The sequence below is a fragment of the Schistocerca nitens genome, chromosome 3 (genome assembly GCF_023898315.1).
Source record: "Schistocerca nitens isolate TAMUIC-IGC-003100 chromosome 3, iqSchNite1.1, whole genome shotgun sequence".
Classification (NCBI taxonomy): Eukaryota; Metazoa; Arthropoda; class Insecta; order Orthoptera; family Acrididae; genus Schistocerca; species Schistocerca nitens.
In genome coordinates, this window is record NC_064616.1 from 603,164,296 (window position 1) to 603,188,155 (window position 23,860).

A 23,860-nucleotide genomic window follows, 5' to 3' on the forward strand; every position below is an offset into this window, starting at 1 on the left:
AAATGGGGCAGACGCAGCTATCGGAGGGCAAGGTGCTGCAACGACTGCCATGGCGTGATACTAAGAGATTTTGCTAGTAAGGTGCAAACCTCACAGGAACTTACCACAGAAATCTCCCGACGAGATTAGGGGGGGCTGTCAAGACTAAGCCTTGTGGGTAGCTGTCCAAGGGTGTGTTTTTGCTCCACGATAAATGTCCCAGCTTGTTCTGCACAGTCGCTCATGCTGCTTCTTTGGGTTATTAAATTTTGCCAAATTGTCTGTCTATTCTTTCACCGCTGGGGAAAATGTGCCGCTCTGAAGGCTAAATATGTAGAGAAGGACTTACACCACCACGATGTTACAGCATTGCAGCTCAGTTTTTATCATTGTAATAATTAAACTTGCTTACTCACTGCGCTCAGTTGTATTCTGGGACCTTCAGCCGACACCACTTGTTGTACAAAATATGCAGATCGGATCCAATTTCCACGTCGACACAGGGGCAGTTATAAGCGTCCCTCTACGTGATTGCTCTGGGTCGCTGAAGGTTGGATCATGCCTGTAAGTGTCAGGTACTCGAGCGAAATGTTTCACTGTCCTGCTTTCTTTCAGGGTGCTTTACAGTATCTGGATGTACTGGAATATTTCGGTCTCCTCAGCTGAGTTCGCTAACGCAAGCCTGTATACTTGCACCAGACTCAGCGGTTGCTGGTTTGGATCGCGGCGGTGGAACAAATTTTCACCGTCAGTATTTGGCCGACAATTGGAGAATAGGTAGTCTGCATCTACATCTATGTTCGGCAAGCCACCTTACGATGGATGAGTGGTGGTGGTGGAGTGTACTTTTGGTATCACTACATTCCTCCCCTTCCCTCCCCCCCACCCCCCAGTCCCTGTTCTACTCTCGAATAGGACGTTGGTAGTTCCAAACCACCACACCCGCTATTGGTAGTGATCCGTCCGTGGGATGGGAACATTAGCCATTCAGTCCACCCGGTGCTATTCGAGAGGAGTAAGCTATGTGCTGGCCGTGAATTTCAGCCTCCCCCTTCTTTCGCCATCATACAACAATAGCACGTGACCTCACTAAAAACGGATACCTATTACAGTCACCATACTTAAAAGATAAATTTGAGACACAATTGTCACACACTGGGAAGAAATGGACCATTGAGCGCGGAGGAGAATAATCCTATCCGATTAGGCAACTGAACGTACCTCTCGGGGTCTCCCAGCTACATGATACATTCTTTCACTAAGCAGTCCTATACTGGCGTGTTTTAGTGTAATCTGTGAAGTCTCACCATAAAAGCAAAGCTGTATGGCTTGATTGGCCGGGAAATCGTGAGAGACAGGTTCAGCTGCCTGATTGGAAAGGCATTTCGTATCCCTCGCACACAATGGAACCTTTCCGAAGTGTGAGATCTGTGTGTTAAGTGTATCTGTTACGTGAAAATGACTGTAATGGTGTGTGTGTAGTATGGTCTCATGTTCGCATTGTATGATAATGAGAGGAGAGAGAGGGTGAAACCTGGTACCAGCATGTAGCCTACTCCTGTCAGGTAGCACCAAGGGGGCTTCGAGCTTATCGGACAGATCACCATCAACAGGGCATATGAACTCACTGCCTGAAGCAATGCAGATAGGTTTAGAGTTTAATACAGGTCTCTTGCTCAACGTCTGGTGATCAGAAATTTTATACCATCACCCGTCCTCCCCATTCAGGAAAAGTAACAGGAAATTTGCCAACAGTGCATGACGTGCCTGTGCAGTTACCCATCTAAGTACCGGCGCAGCATAACTTCGGTGACCTGACGGGAACCGGTATATTCAGTGAAGCAAGGTCGTTGACAAGTGTGACCATCAGACAATATTTATTCAAAGATCTCGAAAAACATTAACTTATAGGCACGACTAAGTGCGCTTCATTTGTCTCCCCGTACTTTGTTGAGCCCAGTTTAACAATATTATAGGTAGTTTTCTGATTATTCTAGAATCAGTCTTGAAACAATGGATGCATTTTGTTTTTTATTTGTTCTCGATTCTGATGCGTTATTTGAACAGATAACAAAAGGAACCAATTACAAACAGAAATCAGCTTTGGAAGCGTAGAAACAATTTCCCGTATCATTGTCCCCAGTGTCTTTGTTCAAATGTATTCCCAGATAACACATACTATTCCGCTGTAAAAAATTATGGTGTAAGAATGCATAGTCTAACGGCGATATAAAAGCATTAAGATTTTGTCGAGCTTATCAAGTGGTTAAGTATTCACGAGCTTTCGGCCCTTGTCAGGTAGTGACTGAGCGGACATGTAACCACTTGACGCAGCTGTGCCTTCGAATAAACTTATAGAACACTTCCTCATTACTCGCATTTCTCACTTTTTGCTCGCTTTTGGTCGCCGTTACTGTTCCTATTTTTTTCACATGTAACAATTTTTGCATTAGCCACTCTCTGTTTAACAACACAAACAGCACCCGACTGGTTCTTTGGGAACTGATTTACTCTGTTACCTTAACAAAGATCTTTCCATTTGTTTCCAGTCGTTACATATGGAAATACAGTAATGAGTAATTGTGTCATAAACACTACCCTTATGTGCGTTTAGTAAACTACTTAGTGACGTAGTGTGATATTCACAATTAAGTTACCGATTTTTCAAACACTGTAACTGCATTTGCACACCATATTCGGGTTTGGGTTTTGTGATATATGTACTTCTTCAGTTATTTATGCTGTCGACAGTGAGCTATACTTACGTCTGCTGCTGGCTGTTGTTGATGTTTCCATCTTCAATATTTTTCAAATTGTGCACGGAATATCTGTTGTAGAAACCCCAGATACTCTTCATCAGCTTATCACTGTATTTAGTGGGCAAGTCCTCCATAACTGAAAAATGAAATTAAAATGGCACACTATAATGCATAAGAACTCAAAAGCACAGCATTTTGTTTAGTGACGTGCACTTAATATTACTTGACTGTTTCGTTTTTGGTATTAAGACAACCAAGCTATACTCCTCAGCGTGCATACATACTGGTTCAAATTAGTTGACTTTTGACGTTTAAGGTCCCAGGCATGAATCGACTGTTAAGTTCTGGGAGCCTATACTTCTCATTTCCTTCCCCTCTCGCTCCCCCTCCCCCCCCACCCCCACCCTTCCACCACAAATGTAATACGCCCATTTCTAAGGTACCACAGTTGCCTAGTGTTTAATAACAATAATAAAATACATAAAATGTTAAGATAATAATGTGGTTACATTAATGCTTACGGCATTATTTTAGCATAACTTAGAAGATTAATAATTTACACAATACAAAACCGGAGTGTGCACTAAGAATTATCTGTATTTCACTATGCACTAGGGTTGTGAACACAGGTGTCCAGACTGCGGCAATGCAAGGTGTGCATGAGAGGATGCTATATGGGAATGCAGACTTTCTCAGCGAATTTCATTGCTGAGATCTTCTCGGTTTACCAGCCGAGCCGTGACACCGTGTTTTCACAACATTTGGAAGAGTTTCCGTTGAAGCGTTGCGACAACACACTGCATGAATCGACTGATAATCCAAGAAAAGGATGATGCTGTTTCTTTCAGTTGTTCCTGCCAACGGTCTGGAAATTCAGTGTTTCTGTTATTTCCTTCCTTAGTGCAGAGCCTTCCTCTCTCTTGCCTCACTCAAATTTCTAGCAATTTCTGGTTACATCTGTGGCCTCAAGAACCATGTCATACTTGTTGGCAGCAAGTATGACCAGCCTGTGAATGGCCACCTGTACCTGCATGTACACTGAGGCGCCAAAAGTCATGGGATACATCCTAATATTATGACGGATCTCTTTTTCCCCGTCATAATTCAGCGACTCGGTGAAGTATGGATTCAACAAGAAGACCCATGCAGAAATATTGATCCATGTTGCTTCTTTAGCCGTTCATAACTGCGAAAGAGTTTCCAGTCTACGATGTTGTGCACGAACTGACTATGTTCCGTAAATGCTCGTTGGGATTCATGTCGGAAGATATGGGGGGCCAAATAATTCACTCGAACTGTTCAGAATGTTTCTCAAACCAGTCGCGTATAATTGTGGCCTGGCGACACGACACCTTTGTTTGGGAACATGACGTTCATGATGGCTGCAAATGGTCTCCAAGTAGACGAACATAACCATTTAGAGTAAATGATCGGTTCATTTGGACCAGAGGACCCAGTACATTCCATATAAACACAGTCCAAACCATATGGAGCCACGACCAGCTTGCACAGTGCCTTGTTCACAACTTGGACCCTTGGCTTTTTGAGGTTCAAAAATGGTCCAAATGGCTCTGAGCACTATGGGACTTAACTTCTGAGGTCACCAGTCTCCTAGAACTTGGAACTAGTTAAACCTAACTAACCTAAGGACATCACACACATCCATGCCCGAAGCAGGATTCGAACCTGCGACCGTAGCAGTCGCGCGGTTCCAGGCTGTTGCGCCTAGAACCGCTCGGCCACTCCGGCCGGCGGCTTTTTGAGGTCTCCACCACACTCGAACACTACCATCAACTCTTACCAACTGAAATTGAGACTCCTATGACCAGGCCACGGTTTTACAAACATCTAGGGTCCAATCGATATGGCCACGAGCCGAGGAGAGGCGCTGCAGTCAGTGTCGTGCTGTTACAAAATGCATTCGCGTCGGTCGTCTGCTACCATAGCCCATTAACGCCGTATTTCTGCCCACTGTCGTAACGGATACGTTCGTCGAACGTCCCACATTGTTTTCTGCCGTTATTTCATCCAGTGTTGCTTGTCTGTTAGCACTGACAACTCTGTAAACGCCGCTGTTCTCGGTCGTTAAGTGAAGGCCGTCGGGCACTGCGTTGTCCATGGTGAGAGTTAATGTCTGAAATGTGGTACTCTCGTCACACCCTTGACACTGTGGATTACAGAATATTGAATTCCCTAACAATTTTCGAAATGGAATGTCTCATGCCTCCAGTTCCAACTGCCATTCCGCTTTCAAAGTCCGTTAATTCCCGTCGTGCGGCCATAATCACGCCAGAAACCTATTCAAATGACTCACGTGAGTACAAATGATCGCCTCGCCAATGCACTGCCCTTTTTATACCTTCTGTACGCAAAGCTACCGCCATCAGTATATGTGGAATTCTCTATTCCATGACTTTTCCCACCTATGTGTAATGCTCTCTGCAGCCGGTCAGTCTGCAGCTCTCAAGGAAACAAGTGAAAAGTGTGCTGTGTTAAACACAGCTTGTAATTTTCTAGAATCTCTTGCCACTCTTAAAATGTTTTCGTATTAGTTTATTTTCCGAAAATCATCTATCGTCCTACTCGTCAATTCGTTTTCTCTTACTGAGGCGTGCAGGATTGTAAAGTTGTATAAGGCACGACCTTTCTTTTAGAAAGTAATACTGACAGGACGAAAATGACCAACTCTCCAGATCGGATGGCCTCTAATGAAGCTTCATTTTCACAGACTGTCGATGCTGTAAGACGAAAATTAAGTGATGTAGTGTATACAACTACAAACGTGTCCCATAAAAGGAAGAGTGATGTCTGAAAAAAGTTCGATTCGATAATCTACACTTCAGACGAAGTACATACAAATTTCCTCGAATGCAAACAAAATGGTTGTGTTCTCATTTATTCCACCTCCACCGTGAGAAAACATACGTGCTCCGTCGAACGAAAGCTGGGCATAGAACAACGCCACTGTTATGCCACTGCGGTTATTTGTGTATTCCTTTGGTCAGGACAACTTGTGGTTTTGAACGAACAGTGAGTCGTGTAGCTTATCATTCATTTCTACGTCTTTATAGATCACTGCTGCAAATTTATTTTAATAATGAATCAGCCTTTAGAGAATACTCTTTATCACAACGTCTTGCTTTCTTGGACTGTTGTCACAGAAACTGTGTGTATATCTCTGAACATAGATAAAATTTTAAAATAAATCTACAGCAGACTTTGAAATTTTTTTTAAATATGACATCGCCGGAGGGCACCTTCGGCGAGTCATAGCGCCAACGGCCCAGGAGAAAGCCGACCAGATCCCATGCGGCGAGCGCCCGAGATGCGGACAATGGAGACATTCTGCAACCGCACAGGGGATAGCCGGGCAGATGCCCTCGTCTCGCTTAAGAATGGACATCTTGCAAAGAGCTTGGCGGACAATGAGCAGCGTGTCGAAAACTGATACACCCCTATAGCTATGGGGACGGAGCGTCAAGAATGCGCACTTGGAGACATGTGAATCCTTCTGTCCTGACAGCAGCCGTTTTATCTGCCTCAAAAAGCAAGAATGTTTGGCAATTCCAGGACTCCTGCAGACACAAAAGCACCAAGAATCCGCACAGATAGGCATGTGAGACTAAAGTACTACGTAAGAAATCGTCCTGCTCAGAAATATGTTTTCTGGACATTAAGGACGTCCCTTATAAATCACGAACACCAGCAGATTCTGGGACGAAGCACAAACATGATACTGTCCAAGCCTCACACACAGAGAGCCGTTGCAAAGAAGTGTTATGTGGCTGTTTTCACAACAGCTTAGGAATACAGAAGAACATTGAAACAATGGGCGACCAACGCTGTTGACGTCCTTCACCGTAAAATCGCGAGAAAGACTCCAATTCTCGAGTCACATACCAGCCCACGCAAGATAGGTATTTCTGCCCTTCACGGAGCGGCCTGGTCATGAAACGGCGATCAGTCATTGGATGGCATTGAGAATGTAGTCCGCCAATGGCAGTGTTGAGAGGGGATATACACTCCTGGAAATTGAAATAAGAACACCGTGAATTCATTGTCCCAGGAAGGGGAAACTTTATTGACACATTCCTGGGGTCAGATACATCACATGATCACACTGACAGAACCACAGGCACATAGACACAGGCAACAGAGCATGCACAATGTCGGCACTAGTACAGTGTACATCCACCTTTCGCAGCAATGCAGGCTGCTATTCTCCCATGGAGACGATCGTAGAGATGCTGGATGTAGTCCTGTGGAACGGCTTGCCATGCCATTTCCACCTGGCGCCTCAGTTGGACCAGCGTTCGTGCTGGACGTGCAGACCGCGTGAGACGACGCTTCATCCAGTCCCAAACATGCTCAATGGGGGACAGATCCGGAGATCTTGCTGGCCAGGGTAGTTGACTTACACCTTCTAGAGCACGTTGGGTGGCACGGGATACATGCGGACGTGCATTGTCCTGTTGGAACAGCAAGTTCCCGTGCCGGTCTAGGAATGGTAGAACGATGGGTTCGATGACGGTTTGGATGTACCGTGCACTATTCAGTGTCCCCTCGACGATCACCAGTGGTGTACGGCCAGAGTAGGAGATCGCTCCCCACACCATGATGCCGGGTGTTGGCCCTGTGTGCCTCGGTCGTATGCAGTCCTGATTGTGGCGCTCACCTGCACGGCGCCAAACACGCATAAGACTATCATTGGCACCAAGGCAGAAGCGACTCTCATCGCTGAAGACGACACGTCTCCATTCGTCCCTCCATTCACGCCTGTCGCGACACCACTGGAGGCGGGCTGCACGATGTTGGGGCGTGAGCGGAAGACGGCCTAACGGTGTGCGGGACCGTAGCCCAGCTTCATGGAGACGGTTGCGAATGGTCCTCGCCGATACCCCAGGAGCAACAGTGACCCTAATTTGCTGGGAAGTGGCGGTGCGGTCCCCTACGGCACTGCGTAGGATCCTACGGTCTTGGCGTGCATCCTTGCGTCGCTGCGGTCCGGTCCCAGGTCGACGGGCACGTGCACCTTCCGCCGACCACTGGCGACAACATCGATGTACTGTGGAGACCTCACGCCCCACGTGTTGAGCAATTCGGCGGTACGTCCCCCCGGCCTCCCGCATGCCCACTATACGCCCTCGCTCAAAGTCCGTCAACTGCACATACGGTTCACGTCCACGCTGTCGCGGCATGCTACCAGTGTTAAAGACTGCGATGGAGCTCCGTATGCCACGGCAAACTGGCTGACACTGACGGCGGCGGTGCACAAATGCTGCGCAGCTAGCGCCATTCGACGGCCAACACCGCGGTTCCTGGTGTGTCCGCTGTGCCGTGCGTGTGATCATTGCTTGTACAGCCCTCTCGCAGTGTCCGGAGCAAGTATGGTGGGTCTGACACACCGGTGTCAATGTGTTCTTTTTTCCATTTCCAGGAGTGTATTTCGCGGAGTCCTTGACCAGAAGATGGATGAGGAGTGAAGAGGGGAGTCGGTGGGACAGCGCGGAAGCAAGAGGGCAGGGGGCTCTTCCAACCATCGCCAACATCCGCCTTCCGACACCGTGATAATGCTGCTTTAGCCACGCAACCCTCACCGAGCAGACAACGCGGAGACCATACCTGAGCCTCGCCGCAAAGCTGCAGGTCTCACAGCTCCGCGGCGACCTGCCATACCGACGCCGACAGCACTACGCGACGAATGATTACGAATAATGGTGAGATGGTTCATTCCCCCCTCCCCTCTCCCTTAATAACTGATTCGTGTCCACGCCCAGTCAAATCGATCCTGAGATGTGTAATTTTTTGTTTTGTTTTGTGTGCAAAAGTTACTGAAATAAATGCAGCCATTTCATATTTTATTTCTGTAAAAAGTCTGTTCCATTCGTTTAGCAATCCCCTAATCTCTTTGATTTCGTCCAGTTACTGATGTCACTTAATTTTGGCTCCCGATGTGGGACAGTTTCATTAGTCATCTACATGTCATTCTGGCTGAGAGGAGAATTTTCAATTCACGAAATTTCTGACGCCGAACGTGGGGCGATCTCATTAGTAATTTGCGTACTATGCGATGTCACAAACAATTTCCCGATTCACTATATTTTTTGCGCCCAGCGTGGAGCAATCTCATTAGTCATCTACATGACATTTCATATCAGAGAGCAGAGAAGAATTCTCTATTCATTACATTTTTGGCACCCACGTGGGACGATTTCATCGGTAATTTGCATGCTGCGTTACATCACAATTAGTCGATTCACTACAATACATACATACAAACATATATACATGCACACACATACACACACACACACACACACACACACACACACACACACACACACACACACACTTGAACAATATTCACTGCCAATCAGTCAGTCATACTGGTATTACGCTCAGTGGTTGTGTAATGGGTCCTAGGTTACACTTGCGTACTGGTGTATTCGCTCTTCGTTCTATGCTGGTACAGTCCACTAGTACCCGACGACAGACTCAAGTGCCGAGCTTTCAGTCAAATGGGCAGCGGCGGACATTCGCGAGTCCAGTCTCCGAGCATACGAAGGAGATAAGTTCGGAGATGAAGTCTAGTACCGGCTGGAGAGTATAATGCGAGTATACGAAGCTCATTCGTGACCTCTACTGTCTGCAGGCAGGAGCCACAGCCCTCCTCCCTCCGCAGAGATAGGAATCACTTTCAAGTCTGTAGCTTCTTATTCGACTTACCCCGTTCATCTACATCTACATCTACATGGTTACTCTGCAATTCACACTTAGGTGCCTGGCAGAGGGTTCATCGAACCATTTTCATACTACTTCTCTACCATTCCACTCTCGAATGGCGCGTGTTTAAAGGGAACACCTAAATCTTTCCGTTCGAGCTCTGATTTCTCTTATTTTATTATGATGATCATTTCTCCCTACGTATGTGGGTGTCAACAAAATATTTTCGCATTCGGAAGAGAAAGTTGGTGATTGAAATTTCGTAAATACATCTCGCCGCAAAGAAAACCGCCTTTGTTTCAGTGACTGCCACCCCAACTCGCGTATCATATCAGTGACACTCTCACCCCTATTGCGCGATAACACGAAACGGGCTGCCCTTCTTTGCACTTTTTCGATGTCCTCCGTCAATCCTACCCGGTAAGGATCCCATACCGCGCAGCAGAGAACGGACAAGTGTAATGTAGTCTGTCTCTTTAGTGGGTTTGTCGCATCTTCTTTTCTACGTGTTCTGCCAACAAAGCGCAGTCTTTGTTTCGCCTTCCCCACAATATTATCTATGTGCTCTCTCCAATTTAAGTTGCTCGTAATTGTAAACCCCAGGTACTTAGTCGAACTGACAGCCCGTAGATTTGTGCAATTTATCGTATACCCAAAATTTATCGGATTTCTTTTAGTACCCATGTGGATGACCTTGCACTTTTCTTTGTTTAGTGCCAATTGCCACTTTTCGCACGATACAGATATTCTCTGTAGATCATTTTGTAGCTGGAATCGAAGGTCTGATGATTTTACTAGATAGTAAATTATAGCTTCATCATCAAACAATCTAAGCGGACTGCTCAGATTATCACCTAGACCATTTATGTAAATCAGGAACAGCAGAGGGCCTATGACACTACCTTGCGGAATGCCAGATATCACTTCTGTTCCACTCGATGATTTACCGTCTATCACCACGAACTGTGACGTCTCTGAGAGGAAATCACGAATCCAGTCACACAACTGAGACGATATTCCATATGCAAGCAATTTGATTAATAGTCGCTTGTGAGGAACGGTATCAAAAGCCTTCTGGAAATCTATGAATATGGAATCGATCTGAGATCCCTTGTCGACAGCACTCATTACTTCATGGGAATAAAGAGCTAGCTGTGGTGCACAAGAACGATATTTTCTGAATCCGTGTTGGTTATGTATCAATAAGTCATTTTCTTCAAGGTGATTCATAATGTTCGAGTACAGTATATGCACCAAAATCCTTCTGCAAACTGAGGTCAGTGATACGGGTCTGTAATTCAATGGGTTACTCCTATTTCCTTTCTTGAATATTGGTGTTACCTGTGCTACTTTCCAGTCTTTAGGAACAGACCTTTCGTCAAGTGAGCGGTTGTATATCATTGCTAAGAAGGGCGCTATTGTGTCTGCATACTCTGAAAGGAACCTGATTGGTATACCATCTGGACCGGAAGACTTGCCTTTCTTAAGTGATTTGAGTTGTTTTGCAACACCTAACATATCTATTTTTATGTCACTCATGCTAACAGCTGTTGTGGTTTCGAATTCTGGAATATTTACTTCATATTCTTTCGTGAATGAATTAGGAAAACTGTATTTAGTAACCCCTCTTTAGTGGCACCATCATCGGTAACATTTCCATCGCTATCGCTCAGTGACGGTATTGACTGTTTTTTGCCACTGGTGTACTTTACATACGACAAGAATCTCTTTGGGTTTTCTGCCTTATTTTGAGACAATGTTTTATTGTGGAAACTATTAAAAGCATCTCGCACTGATGTCCGCACTAAATTTCGAGATTCCACAAAACTTAGCCAGTCTTGTGGATGTTAGGTTCTTCAGAATTTGGCATGGTTTTTTCGTTGCTTCTCCAACACTGTTCTGACGTGTTTTGTGTACCATGGTGGATCAGTCGCGTCTCTTATTAACTTATGCTGTATGAATCTATCTATTGCTGTCGATACTGTATCTTTGAATTTGAGCCATATCTGTTCTACACTTACATAATTAGCTTGGAAGGAATGGAGACTCTCTCTTAGGAAGGCATCAAGCAAATTTTTATCTGCTGTTTTAAATAGATATATTTTGCTTTTATTGTTAGTGGTTTTGGTTGATATGGTTTTGAGCCTCGCTACAATGACCTTGTGTTCACTAATCCCTGCATCCGTCATGACGCTCTCTGTTAGATCAGAATTATTTGTGGCTAACAGGTCAAGCGTGTTTTCGCAGCCATTTACAATTCGTGTGGGCTCATGAACTAATTGTTCTAAGCAATCCTCAGAGAAAGCATTTAGTACAATTTCGGAAACTTTTCTGTCTACCACCGGCTTTGAACATGTATTTGCGCCAACAAATCGAGGGTAGATTGAAGTCTCCACCAATTGTAACTGTATGAGTGGGGTACTTATTTGTAATGAGATTCAAGTTTTCTTTGAACCGTTCAGCTATTATATCATCTGAGTCGGGGGGTCGGTGGAAGGAGCCAATTATTATTTTGGTACGGCTGTTGAGTATAACCTCTACCCATAGCAATTCGCAGGAACTATCTATTTCAGCTTCACGACAAGATAAACCACTACCAACAGACACAAACACACCACCACCTACTTTATTTAATCTGTTCTTTCTGAACACGGTTTGCGCCTCTGTAAAAATTTCGGCCGACCCCCTCTAAGGGGTCGGCATTGTTGTACGGGTTTTGGCGATGTTAGTGACCGCTGGGAGCCGGATCTCGTATCTACCATATGTTAAAATGTGGAAACGTTTTCTAAATGTTCGCGTTGCGTGTATCTGAGGAGGGGATGTCGTTACCAGATCGGTATTTATTAGATCATTCAAAAATAAACTAGTCGGAGGCTGTAAAATGAATGTCGCTGAAGGGATGGTAATGCCATTGCCTGCGGAAGAAGATTTGATCCCCATAAGACCGCCGAGGCAACAAACTCGTCCCTAGAGAGTCACAGACGCACACCCACGTGACAAGAGAGCGAGCACGTGCAACGGTCGGAGAGCAGGGAACGGAAATTCACAGAAGAATTTCGCAAATTGTCCTTTTGAACTGCGATCCTCGATCCGGCCTCTGGGTCAGTGGCTGTCACCGTAACTCGTCCATCTGCTGGACAATGTTATCGGAAATGCGTTGTGTCGTTCCACATCGTGCGTCATCGGCCAACGACATCCGTCCTTTCTCGAATCGCTCGTGACACTGACATGAAGTGCCCCTTGGTTATTTACGCCGCTTTTTGACGAATTTCCGCCTCCCGCACTCCTTCCTCTGTCAACAAACAGACTACACGCCTTTACTCTTCTTTTAAAACTTTCGTTGCTCTATGCAGTGGATAGTCGGTGCGTACACGTGCGCGCTGTGTCGTCACGTGGGTGTGCGCATGTGTCCCTCTACCGGCAAGTTTGGGGTTCCAGCGCTCTTATAGGGGTGACACCTTCTTCCGTAGACAATGGCATTACGATTCCTTTGGGGGTTTTCATTTTACAGCCAACGGCTAGTTTCTTTTTGAATGATCTTAATACCTTGCTGGATGTGGAAAACGTGCTAAAACCACATCAAGGCTTGTCGGGTGTAGGAAACCTTTGCTCTTGGGGGCCTAGAGGCGCCAATCTCAACTTGGCGCCCCAAATAGGCGCTTGTGTTGCTTGGGCCTTACACTAGTCATGCTTGCTTGCAACAGTATATGTTAAAACACGAAATACTTACAGAGCCACATTTCCCAAAACCGAGGTTGCTGTATTATTGTACATTCTTTCCTTATTTGTCATTGACCTCTGAGATGTTTATTGAATTTTAAGCAAGCAAAAACTTTCCTTATGTTAAAGCTCTTAACAATTATTGACCGCACGACGAGACCGCATTACGAAATCTTGTTATACCTACCTCACGATGGATTTAAAAAAAACTGACACTGCTAATGGTAAAATGAGAACAAACTCTTTATATAATACTTGTGGCCGATTGGTGCTCGTATTCGAGTTACAATCCTTGTAAGTCTACTACAGATATATTTCTGAAAAATGTCTGTTTCCGAAAAGACAGACTTTGTTTATGTACAAAAGTCATGAAAAATCTAGATTATTGCTTGAAAGGGTAGTTTTTCCGTGTTCTGGTGTTGTTTTTTTATTAAAGCCGTATAGATCGATTTGCATATTTCTTTATTAATAACTTAGTTTCGGCTACTGCCATTATCGTATCTGGAATTAAGACTAAAGCACCATAAGATTGACTACAAAAGATGAAAAACTTCAAAGTTAAAAAGTTTTAAAAAATCACTCACCAAAACAGAGAACTTGTAAAAAATGCTCAGTGTCAGTTTTTCGAGCCGAATTAGAAGATAATTTATTGCTAAGACTTAGGTTTTATTGTAACTGGCACTGAACGTTGTCTTACAAGTTCTAGGTTTTAAGTTGACAAGTTTTAAGTTTAAAAAGATTAAGTTTTCAATTTTCCATCTTTTTTAGGCTGATAAAACAAACACCTCTCATTCTTACGTTCCTTTAAACTTAATTACAAATCTTATAATGGCATTAGAAGAAATGACGTTATACATAAAGAACTATTTAATAGATCTAGACTCCTTTATTCACGAAGTATCCAGAATGACTTTATTTACTTTGTTATAAGTCCTGATGTCGGCTGTCGTATCTGCTTTTGGGACAATACAAGTGGAGGCACTATTAGTCATACTAGGCGTCTGTCCAGTAGATATTATTGTTAGGTACAAAGGTTCTCTTTACAGGCTTCGTAAAGGGAATATTCCCAAGGTGAGAGGAAGTACTGTTCAGGAACGGTAACCAAACTAGAGGTAGAATTATGGAAGGGGCGTGAGTGGCAAAATGGTCGAGGCAGTATCACGACAGATTGCAGAGCATACATATGGCATGTTTCCAAAGATAAAGGAGAGGATGCTTAAAAGCTGCGAAAATTCATCTAGGGGTATGCTTCATTGCCTGGCACACCGTGGACCACACCTTGAATATTTACAAAAGACATACATTATTAGAGACTTGCTGTTGATCGAAGTGGCAAATAAGGTATCCGGGAGCAAACTTAGAAAATATTTAGTAAACAAAGGTACTGTAAGAGGAACCTGATGGTAAATAATGGCGTTGAAGTGAGTACTGTGAAAGCAGTGAATATCACCGACCCTGGAATTAACACCTACAAAGAGGACGACCAGAAGCAATAGAAACGTGGCGAACAGCGTTAGTGCTATGACGTAACAAGCATAATGAATGAGAACTTTTAGATGTTTTATGTGGGTCTACCAGCAAGTGCTTGATACAGGGAGAGGAGAGGGACGTTAAGTCTCACTCGTTAGCTCCAATGTGGCTCCGTCTCAGGGCTGACGCGTACTGGGTTTAGGATTATTCGCGGACGGTATGGGTTCCCTAGATAACCGGTTCTAGAGATTTAGCATATTTTCCCCACCAATCGGCGACTCGCGCCCATTCACGTGAGTAATTTTAGCACAGATCACAGATATAGAATTCCGCAACAGGGGCTTCCTGGAGCATAAAACTTTCTTAACCATGAGTTGTATTAGGACCTGCCAGTAAACCATCTGCTGTAATGATAGTGTAGATGATCAACAAATGTAAGACTATAGTTGAAGAGTTTTGAGTGCTTTCTACTTTTTGTTTTAAATTTAATTGTACCAGTTATTGTAAACGCTTAACTTACATCACAAATGTGGAGGCGAATGTTGAATCACTGTTGTATACGACTTCCTGTAGTTACGTGTAAATATGACCCGCATTAGATTCTGGGTAGTGAGTGTCAAGATCGTAACTAGTAATAAGTAAATGTACTTTGTGTTTTTATGATGAAAACTTAGTAAATAAGAAATGCAAGAGGAGACTCACACTTGTTTCCCAGGCGCGGGAAGCCACCGCGGCCGGCGCTGCCTGTCCCAGCTGCCTCTGGATCTTCTCGGCTTTGTGCATCTTGGCGCTGCATATTGGAGCGCACTTTGTACACGGCGTGCATGCTTGGCGGGAATGCCGACATCTTGCGGCACCCTGCAACAAGGCAACTGCTGCGTCACACACTTCTCCTCTCCCGCGATGTACAATTGGCAGAATGCTAGAAACGTGTGTAATGGCACACACTAGGGAGATTTTATGTCAAATCATACATATCATGTCAACCCGTGGTCAGGAATTTCTTTGAAAAAAATATATTAAACATCTATATTATAAGTGTTAAGAACTAAAGTATTTTCGCTTTTTCTTCATTTTTGTAAATAGTACGGCCCTTTGAAAGATGTATAGTTTGTAAATAACTCTAAAAACAGTAGAGAAAAAAATAACTAATAAACCAAAAGTACTGGAGACCTGGCAGACGTTTTTCGTTAAAGGCTTGGCTCTGAGCACTATGGGACTCAACATCTGTGTTCATAAGTCCCCTAGAACTTGGAACTACTTAAACCTAACCAACCTAAGGACATCACACACATCCATGCCCGAGGCAGGATTCGAACCTGCGACCGTAGCAGTCGCGCGGCTCCTGACTGAGCGCCTAGAACCGCTAGACCACCGCGGCCGGCTTTTCGTTAGAGCTCCGTCTTAGTGTGTTGAAATTTAGTTGACACCCGCATCCGTATGGGCTTCCTTTAACTTACAAATTTAAGACGAAGATACGAAATATAAGTTAATTTATTCACTTAAATTTTTTTTTTTTTTCTGATTTGGAAAGTCATAGGAGGCTATCTTTTCTGTCATATTACCAGATACTGCAGATGCAATTATAAACAGTATCTTCTCTGTTACAGTTATCTCTATTATTTAAATATTTATTACTAAAAATTCAAAAAATTGCATTTTTGTGAGTGTTTACGAACTATTTACTCGAAAACCCCCAATCCGAAAACTTCTGAGAATTAAACAAAATACTGTTTGGTTAGTATGTTAGTAGTCTTTGTAAACAGAGTGGGCAATATTTTTCTGTGTAAAATGTTATAAATTTTTCAACATTCTGCATATTTCGCATGACTGAGTTTCTAGTGTAAAATATGCATGCGGGCAACACTATTTCCAGCGCTCTTCTGATTATAACAAACGAGTGAGTACTTGTACATAAACCATTTTGCATCGACTTTTGTGTTTAGTTTGAACTTTTTTTGAGATACAATGTCAGTGAGGAAATACAGTAGTGAAAGAGTGAGGCGTGTGGACTATGAAAAAAGACACAAGGAGGTGGTGTTTAAGAAAAGTGAAAAACACTTCACAGTTGTTGGAAATCTGTCAGAGGTATTGCAGAAACATCTTGGTCCTCAAGTAACGGTATTAGTATCACATCCATTGTATAGAAATTGGTACACTGACTACAAGAAGAAATTTAGTGACAACCCAGCTGAACGGTCACCATTACCCGAGTTTGAAACTGAAGAAGACAGTGCAGATGTTTATATTCCTAGGTGTGAAGTTGTTGATGTATTTAATGCTAGCATTTCTACTGCGGCCCCTACTATATCCTGCCTTAAACGTCCAGGGAAGGTAAGAAGTACAAGAAGAAAATAGTATGTAAAAAGAAAAGTGGAAGAAATTGAAACAAATCTTACACAAACAACATCTTCAAAATTTTGTGAAGTGTGTAATGTATATGCACTTGGTGCAGAACCTGAAGATAGTGATATGTGCACGAAATGTGGTGTGTGGTTTCAAAACCTCTATACTGCTGTCTCAGCAGTCACATATACTGAGGAGATACACTTACTGACACTAATACCTTGTAGCTACCCTAAGCAGCAGATACAGAAATACACTCCTGGAAATTGAAATAAGAACACCGTGAATTCATTGTCCCAGGAAGGGGAAACTTTATTGACACATTCCTGGGGTCATATACATCACATGATCACACTGACAGAACCACAGGCACATAGACACAGGCAACAGAGCATGCACAATGTCGGTACTAGTACAGTGTATATCCACCTTTCGCAGCAATGCAGGCTGCTATTCTCCCATGGAGACGATCGTAGAGATGCTGGATGTAGTCCTGTGGAACGGCTTGCCATGCCATTTCCACCTGGCGCCTCAGTTGGACCAGCGTTCGTGCTGGACGTGCAGACCGCGTGAGACGACGCTTCATCCAGTCCCAAACATGCTCAATGGGGGACAGATCCGGAGATCTTGCTGGCCAGGGTAGTTGACTTACACCTTCTAGAGCACGTTGGGTGGCACGGGATACATGCGGACGTGCATTGTCCTGTTGGAACAGCAAGTTCCCTTGCCGGTCTAGGAATGGTAGAACGATGGGTTCGATGACGGTTTGGATGTACCGTGCACTATTCAGTGTCCCCTCGACGATCACCAGTGGTGTACGGCCAGAGTAGGAGATCGCTCCCCACACCATGATGCCGGGTGTTGGCCCTGTGTGCCTCGGTCGTATGCAGTCCTGATTGTGGCGCTCACCTGCACGGCGCCAAACACGCATACGACCATCATTGGCACCAAGGCAGAAGCGACTCTCATCGCTGAAGACGACACGTCTCCATTCGTCCCTCCATTCACGCCTGTCGCGACACCACTGGAGGCGGGCTGCACGATGTTGGAGCGTGAGCGGAAGACGGCCTAACGGTGTGCGGGACCGTAGCCCAGCTTCATGGAGACGGTTGCGAATGGTCCTCGCCGATACCCCAGGAGCAACAGTGTCCCTAATTTGCTGGGAAGTGGCGGTGCGGTCCCATACGGCACTGCGTAGGATCCTACGGTCTTGGCGTGCATCCGTGCGTCGCTGCGGTCCGGTCCCAGGTCGACGGGCACGTGCACCTTCAGCCGACCACTGGCGACAACATCGATGTACTGTGGAGACCTCACGCCCCACGTGTTGAGCAATTCGGCGGTACGTCCACCCGGCCTCCCGCATGCCCACTATACGCCCTCGCTCAAAGTCCGTCAACTGCACATACGGTTCACGTCCACGCTGTCGCGGCATGCTACCAGTGTTAAAGACTGCGATGGAGCTCCGTATGCCACGGCAAACTGGCTGACACTGACGGCGGCGGTGCACAAATGCTGCGCAGCTAGCGCCATTCGACGGCCAACACCGCGGTTCCTGGTGTGTCCGCTGTGCCGTGCGTGTGATCATTGCTTGTACAGCGCTCTCGCAGTGTCCGGAGCAAGTATGGTGGGTCTGACACACCGGTGTCAATGTGTTCTTTTTTCCATTTCCAGGAGTGTACATACCCACTTCCTCACATTATTTAATTTCAAAGGCTCGTAAAATAAAAAATGAAAAAGGTATTTGGCCACTCCCAGATTCTTACTGAGGGCATACGTTGCAAGATGATACGCTTACTGCTACTCTGGAATATTACCTTAGTGATGAAAAAGATTGCAGCAGGCTGATGTCATCTCTGTTAGTGAAAATGGTGAAAAAGTTAAAAAGGTAAAAAGATACAACACAAGGTCAATAAGAGAAGCATATCTCCCAATGAAAAAGGAGAATGCGTATTTAAAAATTGGTCGCACAAAATTCTAGTCCTTACGACCAAAATGGGTAAAATGCCCGTCAGTGAAACAAGTATGCACATGTATTTACAGCAATAATTTGAAACTTGTATGTTTCACCATAAGCAGTGTCACAGGAAAGAAGTATACGAAATGGACCTGAAGCTTTTGTGTGCATCTCAAGAGCCGCAAGATAAATGTTGGTTGCAGGAGTGTGCAATGTGTCCTGATGTTGAAGTGATGACTGTTGAGGAATTACACTTTCAGGATACTGACAATGACGTAACCTATGAACTGTGGAAGAGAGAAGAGTTGATGAAGAAGACAGTAGAGCCAACAGTAGAGCCAGAGAAGTTTGTTACAGAGGTTAGGCATTGGATCATGAAAGAAATAGCTTACAATCATATCTAGATGATTCAGAGACAGGCCATAGCAGAAGTAATATGAGCCACACCCCAGAATACTGACACATTAGTTCTTCATTTCGACTTTGCTTAGAGCTGGTCTGTTGCTTTGCAGAACGAAATTCAATGTTACCACTAGCACTCGTCAAAGGTATCAATATTCACATGTGTTGCTTACGTCCTTGGAGCATCACACTGTTTCGCTATTGTCAGTGGTGATCTCATTCATGACAGTGCACATGCGTGCCACGATGTCAGCATGATAATTGATGACATAGCATCCAGAGGCCATGCATTTCCTAAACATGTGTATATGACTGTTGGTATAGCATCTCATTTTAAAAACCGCTTTCAGATTTATGAGCCTGGTCAACCCTATGGTACAGGAATTAAGACAAAAAAGGATATCTTCAGCAACAGGTCGTGGAAAATATGCATGCGATGGGGTAGGTCTCTGTAAACATCTTGCAACAAGATTTAATATCCAGCATGAAGCTATTGATGCTACAGGAGAGGCTACTGGATTTGTACCCACCATATCAACATTCGTAACAAACATGAAACTCTTAATTATAAATGAAAGTACATTAAGGGAATTCCGTTTAAAAAAGGGAGAACAGTGGTCTGCTATGAAGTCAGCAGTAGGAATTCAATCTACTCACTGCTGGGCTGCATTTTGGTGTGGCACATACATTGCAAGAACGGTTCTCCACGAAATACAGCTTGTTACTGTGTGTGAAATACAGAGACGACAGTTTACATTAGAAGACTTTGTGGTGAACCACTTCAATTCTTGCGCGTATGACAATCAATGGTGGGTGGGACAGATAATAAATGTCTCTCAAGAGGTGCAAGATACAACCATCTCCTTTATGACACCTCATAGTCCTGCTAACGCTTTCAAATGGCCATTATCAAAAGATCAGTGTGCAGTTACCATTTTCAAAGCACTGCCCTTGTTGGATCATCCTCGTCCATGTGCAAATTCAGCTCGGCTAAGTTCAGCTAGAAGCAGATGAAAAAGACGAATGAAATCTTTTCAACAGTTCAGTGTGTACAGAGTTGATTGTTACGTTGTAGGCACTTTTAATTCATGGAAAGTCATGAAGAAGTAAAATCATGACAGAAGACGATAATGATTTGTGAATAATATCATAAAAGGAAAGATGGATGTAAATATTCTGTATCTCATTTTTGTTATAAAAGATTTCGAACAAAGTTATAAATTGTTTTTCGATTCATTTATAATGTTGTAAAATAATTATTTTGTTTGAGAAATATCAGTTTTGCATGACATTTACTTAAAATTAGCAATCAATTTTAATATTTAAGTGACCATGATTTTTTGACTTTGATAAAGAAGTATTGGCCACTCTAATTGTACATTCTCTACGTACAGTGATCAACGAACGTACCACGAAATTTGTAAAACATTTAGGATGGGGGTTTTGGAGAAAATAATTTCTAAATAACCAAAAATTTCAGATTCTTTCATCTTTATGTACAAACATTTTGACAGTTTAAGAATTTCATGCATTAATGTCATAGCTGACAATTATCTGTCCTTCCACTTTATCATTTCTCAAGACAGTTAACGTCCTATGGCTATTTGTACTTTTAAACCATAATTTTTAAATTCGAAAAAAGTTACAAATTTTCATATTTCATTTTTCCAAACAAACAAACAAAAAAATGAAAAAAGGTCAGACGTGTGTATGTATTAATCATGTCTCGTAGCATTGTGAACAAAGTATTTATTGATAATAAATTCCGATCTCTATCACTTTTGGTTTATTTATTACAATTTTTTCAATTTTCCCGTTCGTTACAACATTTCCGCAAATACTCTCATGTGGGCACCATGTGAAACTTCAACATATATATTTTTAAGCAGATGTCATATTTCCTTATATATGTGTCGTACAATAGTATAATTTAGCTGGTATATTCAGCGGTATATGTGCGTCCTGTTATTAAAATGTCTCCCAAGTACAGGTAGTGGTAAAAAAGTAATAAATTAAAAGATCATGATTCATGCGGCAGCTTTAACTGAATGAACAGCGAAAATGTAGTAAACGATTAACTTTTTTCCTTTCGTCGTTTTTTGGGGGTTTCAGCGGAAAAAATTTCGTAAGGTTTTATATTACTTGAAAAGTTTGTTGCAAGTCTCTGAGTACTTTCATTCTCAAAGACTCAATAAATAGAAAACGGGTATTCGTGTGTCGTGAGCTGCACTGCTTTTTCACCCCTAACCCTCTGACAACAGGTGGTTCTTACCCCCACAGTGGTTCATTCCAGACAGCAAGTGATATGCGTACCAAGTTTGGTTGAAATCGGCCAAGTGGTTTAGCAATAGATGTCAAATATACATACGTGCATCCATTTTTATTATATGCATAGATCAATTATGTTACTAATAGTTATTGTTCATTTCTGTAAGAAGTTTATCGTAAAATAGTATTTGTTCATAGCAAACCGCTTTCAGATTCCTGTTACGTTTCGTAATAAGAAAATCCGCAGCGATCCAAGGCTATATTTAAAAGAAATTATTCTATATATACTGTCTGATAATAAAAGTAAAACAGTCAGGAAACGTAGTCAGATGTTAATGTGATTTCATACGCATCATTTGCGGATATGTAAAAGTGTTAGCAGTGACAGACCACACACCTACAAGGAACTGCACAACGGCGGTATTCAGATCGGATCCCACTTGCAGAAATTACACTGGCTGTCAAAAAAAGTGAAGAGCCCACTAGGGGGGACGAAACTAAGTTAAACTTTCTAGGTTAAGCAGGTATGTCATGTTATGTCTACGCCCTGTAAGTATAAAGTCACTATACTAAGTGCTACTATATTCAGATGTTTCTTACTATTGTTCCGCCCTTGACTCTACCTCACGACCCCAAGTGCCTTTTCCAAGTATGAAATTCGAGGAATGACACAGAGCAGATTTCCTGGTGTGGTTTTAGACGTTGCGGGTCCCGTGTTGAGTGTCAGCAAGGCCGGCCGCTGGTGGCCGAGCGGTTCTGGCGCTACAGTCTGGAACCGCGCGACCGCTACGGTCGCAGGTTCGAATCCTGCCTCGGGCATGGATGTGTGTGTTGTCCTTAGGTTAGTTAGGTTTAAGTAGTTCTAAGTTCTATGGGACTTATGACCTCAGCAGTTGAGTCCCATAGTGCTCAGAGCCATTTGAACCAGCTAGTGTCAGCAAGACGTAACTCTCTGGGTTACACCTGATATAACAAATGCCCTTTTATGTGCATTACTGCCCAGACTGTAAATTGAGTGATTCATGCTAATTAGGCTAGGAAGTTCAAGTTTCAGCTGCCGCTACTTTTTGTGCTGTCAAGTGTACCTAGCAGATGAATTCAAGATGATTAACATCACCGTTGGTATAAAACAGTATAAGAAAGCTACATAAGAAACAGCACCTAGAGCATGACAGGTAGAAATCGAAGCATAAGTACACACGTAGGCAGATGTTCATTTAAATGCACTCAGCTGCTGGCCGGTGTGGCCGAGCGGTTCTAGGCGCTTCAGTCTGGAACCGCGTGACTGCTACGGCCGCAGGTTCGAATCCTGCCTCGGGCATGGATGTGTGTGATGTCCTTAGGTTAGTTAGGTTTAAGTAGTTCTAAGTTCTAGGGGACTGATGACCTCAGATGTTGAGTCCCATAGTGCCGAGAGCCATTTGAACCATCATTTTGCACTCAGCTACCAGACGGGCAGAGCGTGGAGCCGTCAATAACTAGTGTAGAGAAATACTATCGCAGGACGTAACTCAAAATTCCTCGAAATTAAGAGTACACTTTAAGGGTGTCAGTGGCACAAATATCATTCTCCAGACACTTCTTAGCGAGATAGAAACGGAAACAGAAAATAGAACAATAAGAGCCGGAATGCAAAATTAAGTGTCGACTGTTTCTTCAGAAGAGAAAAATCAAGGAATATTGTCATCACCGAATATCCGTACCGTACCAAGTTGAATGACATAATAACACGTACTAGTGGTGTTGAAAAGGATCTCAAATCGTTGAAATTCAATAAGGACCCTACGCCCGATAGAGTTTCTGTTAAGTTTTATACGCAACTTGGTAGTGAATTAGTTGCACTCTTGCCCACACATTAGCGAAGATCTTTTGAGCAATGAAGTGTTCTCAGTGAATGGAAGAGAGGAAATGGCACACCCATCAATAAAAAAGGCAGTATAACCAAGCCACACAACTACATCACTAACAACTATTTGTCGGAAAATACTTGAGCATATTCTGAGTTCAAACGTAATGACCTAGGAAGAATAAAATAGTGTTCTCCCTTGAAATCAGCGTGGTTTCCGAACCATCGATCCCCTTGGGATCTCTGTCCAGGTAGTCGAGTGGATCGAAAATTGCTTGACTGGCAGGAAAGAGCACGATACCGTGGAAAGATAGTCATCTACAGACACTGGAATGATATCTGGTGTGCTCCAGTGGAACGTACTAGTACCGTTACTGTGTTATTCATTAATAA

The 23,860-nt window shown here is 43.6% G+C and overlaps 1 protein-coding gene across 1 annotated transcript in view; it reads right to left on the minus strand.

Moving 5' to 3' along the window:
• The window catches only part of LOC126249354 (uncharacterized), a 107,880-nt gene that overhangs the window by 21,600 nt on the left and 62,420 nt on the right, over positions 1 to 23,860 (minus strand). Inside the window, exons 3-4 of the mRNA XM_049951007.1 lie at positions 15,354 to 15,509; positions 2,745 to 2,874 (exon numbers count right to left, since the gene is read on the minus strand). Of these exons, the coding sequence (XP_049806964.1) occupies positions 2,745 to 2,874; positions 15,354 to 15,509 (286 nt within the window). The remainder of the gene's footprint in view (positions 1 to 2,744; positions 2,875 to 15,353; positions 15,510 to 23,860) is intronic.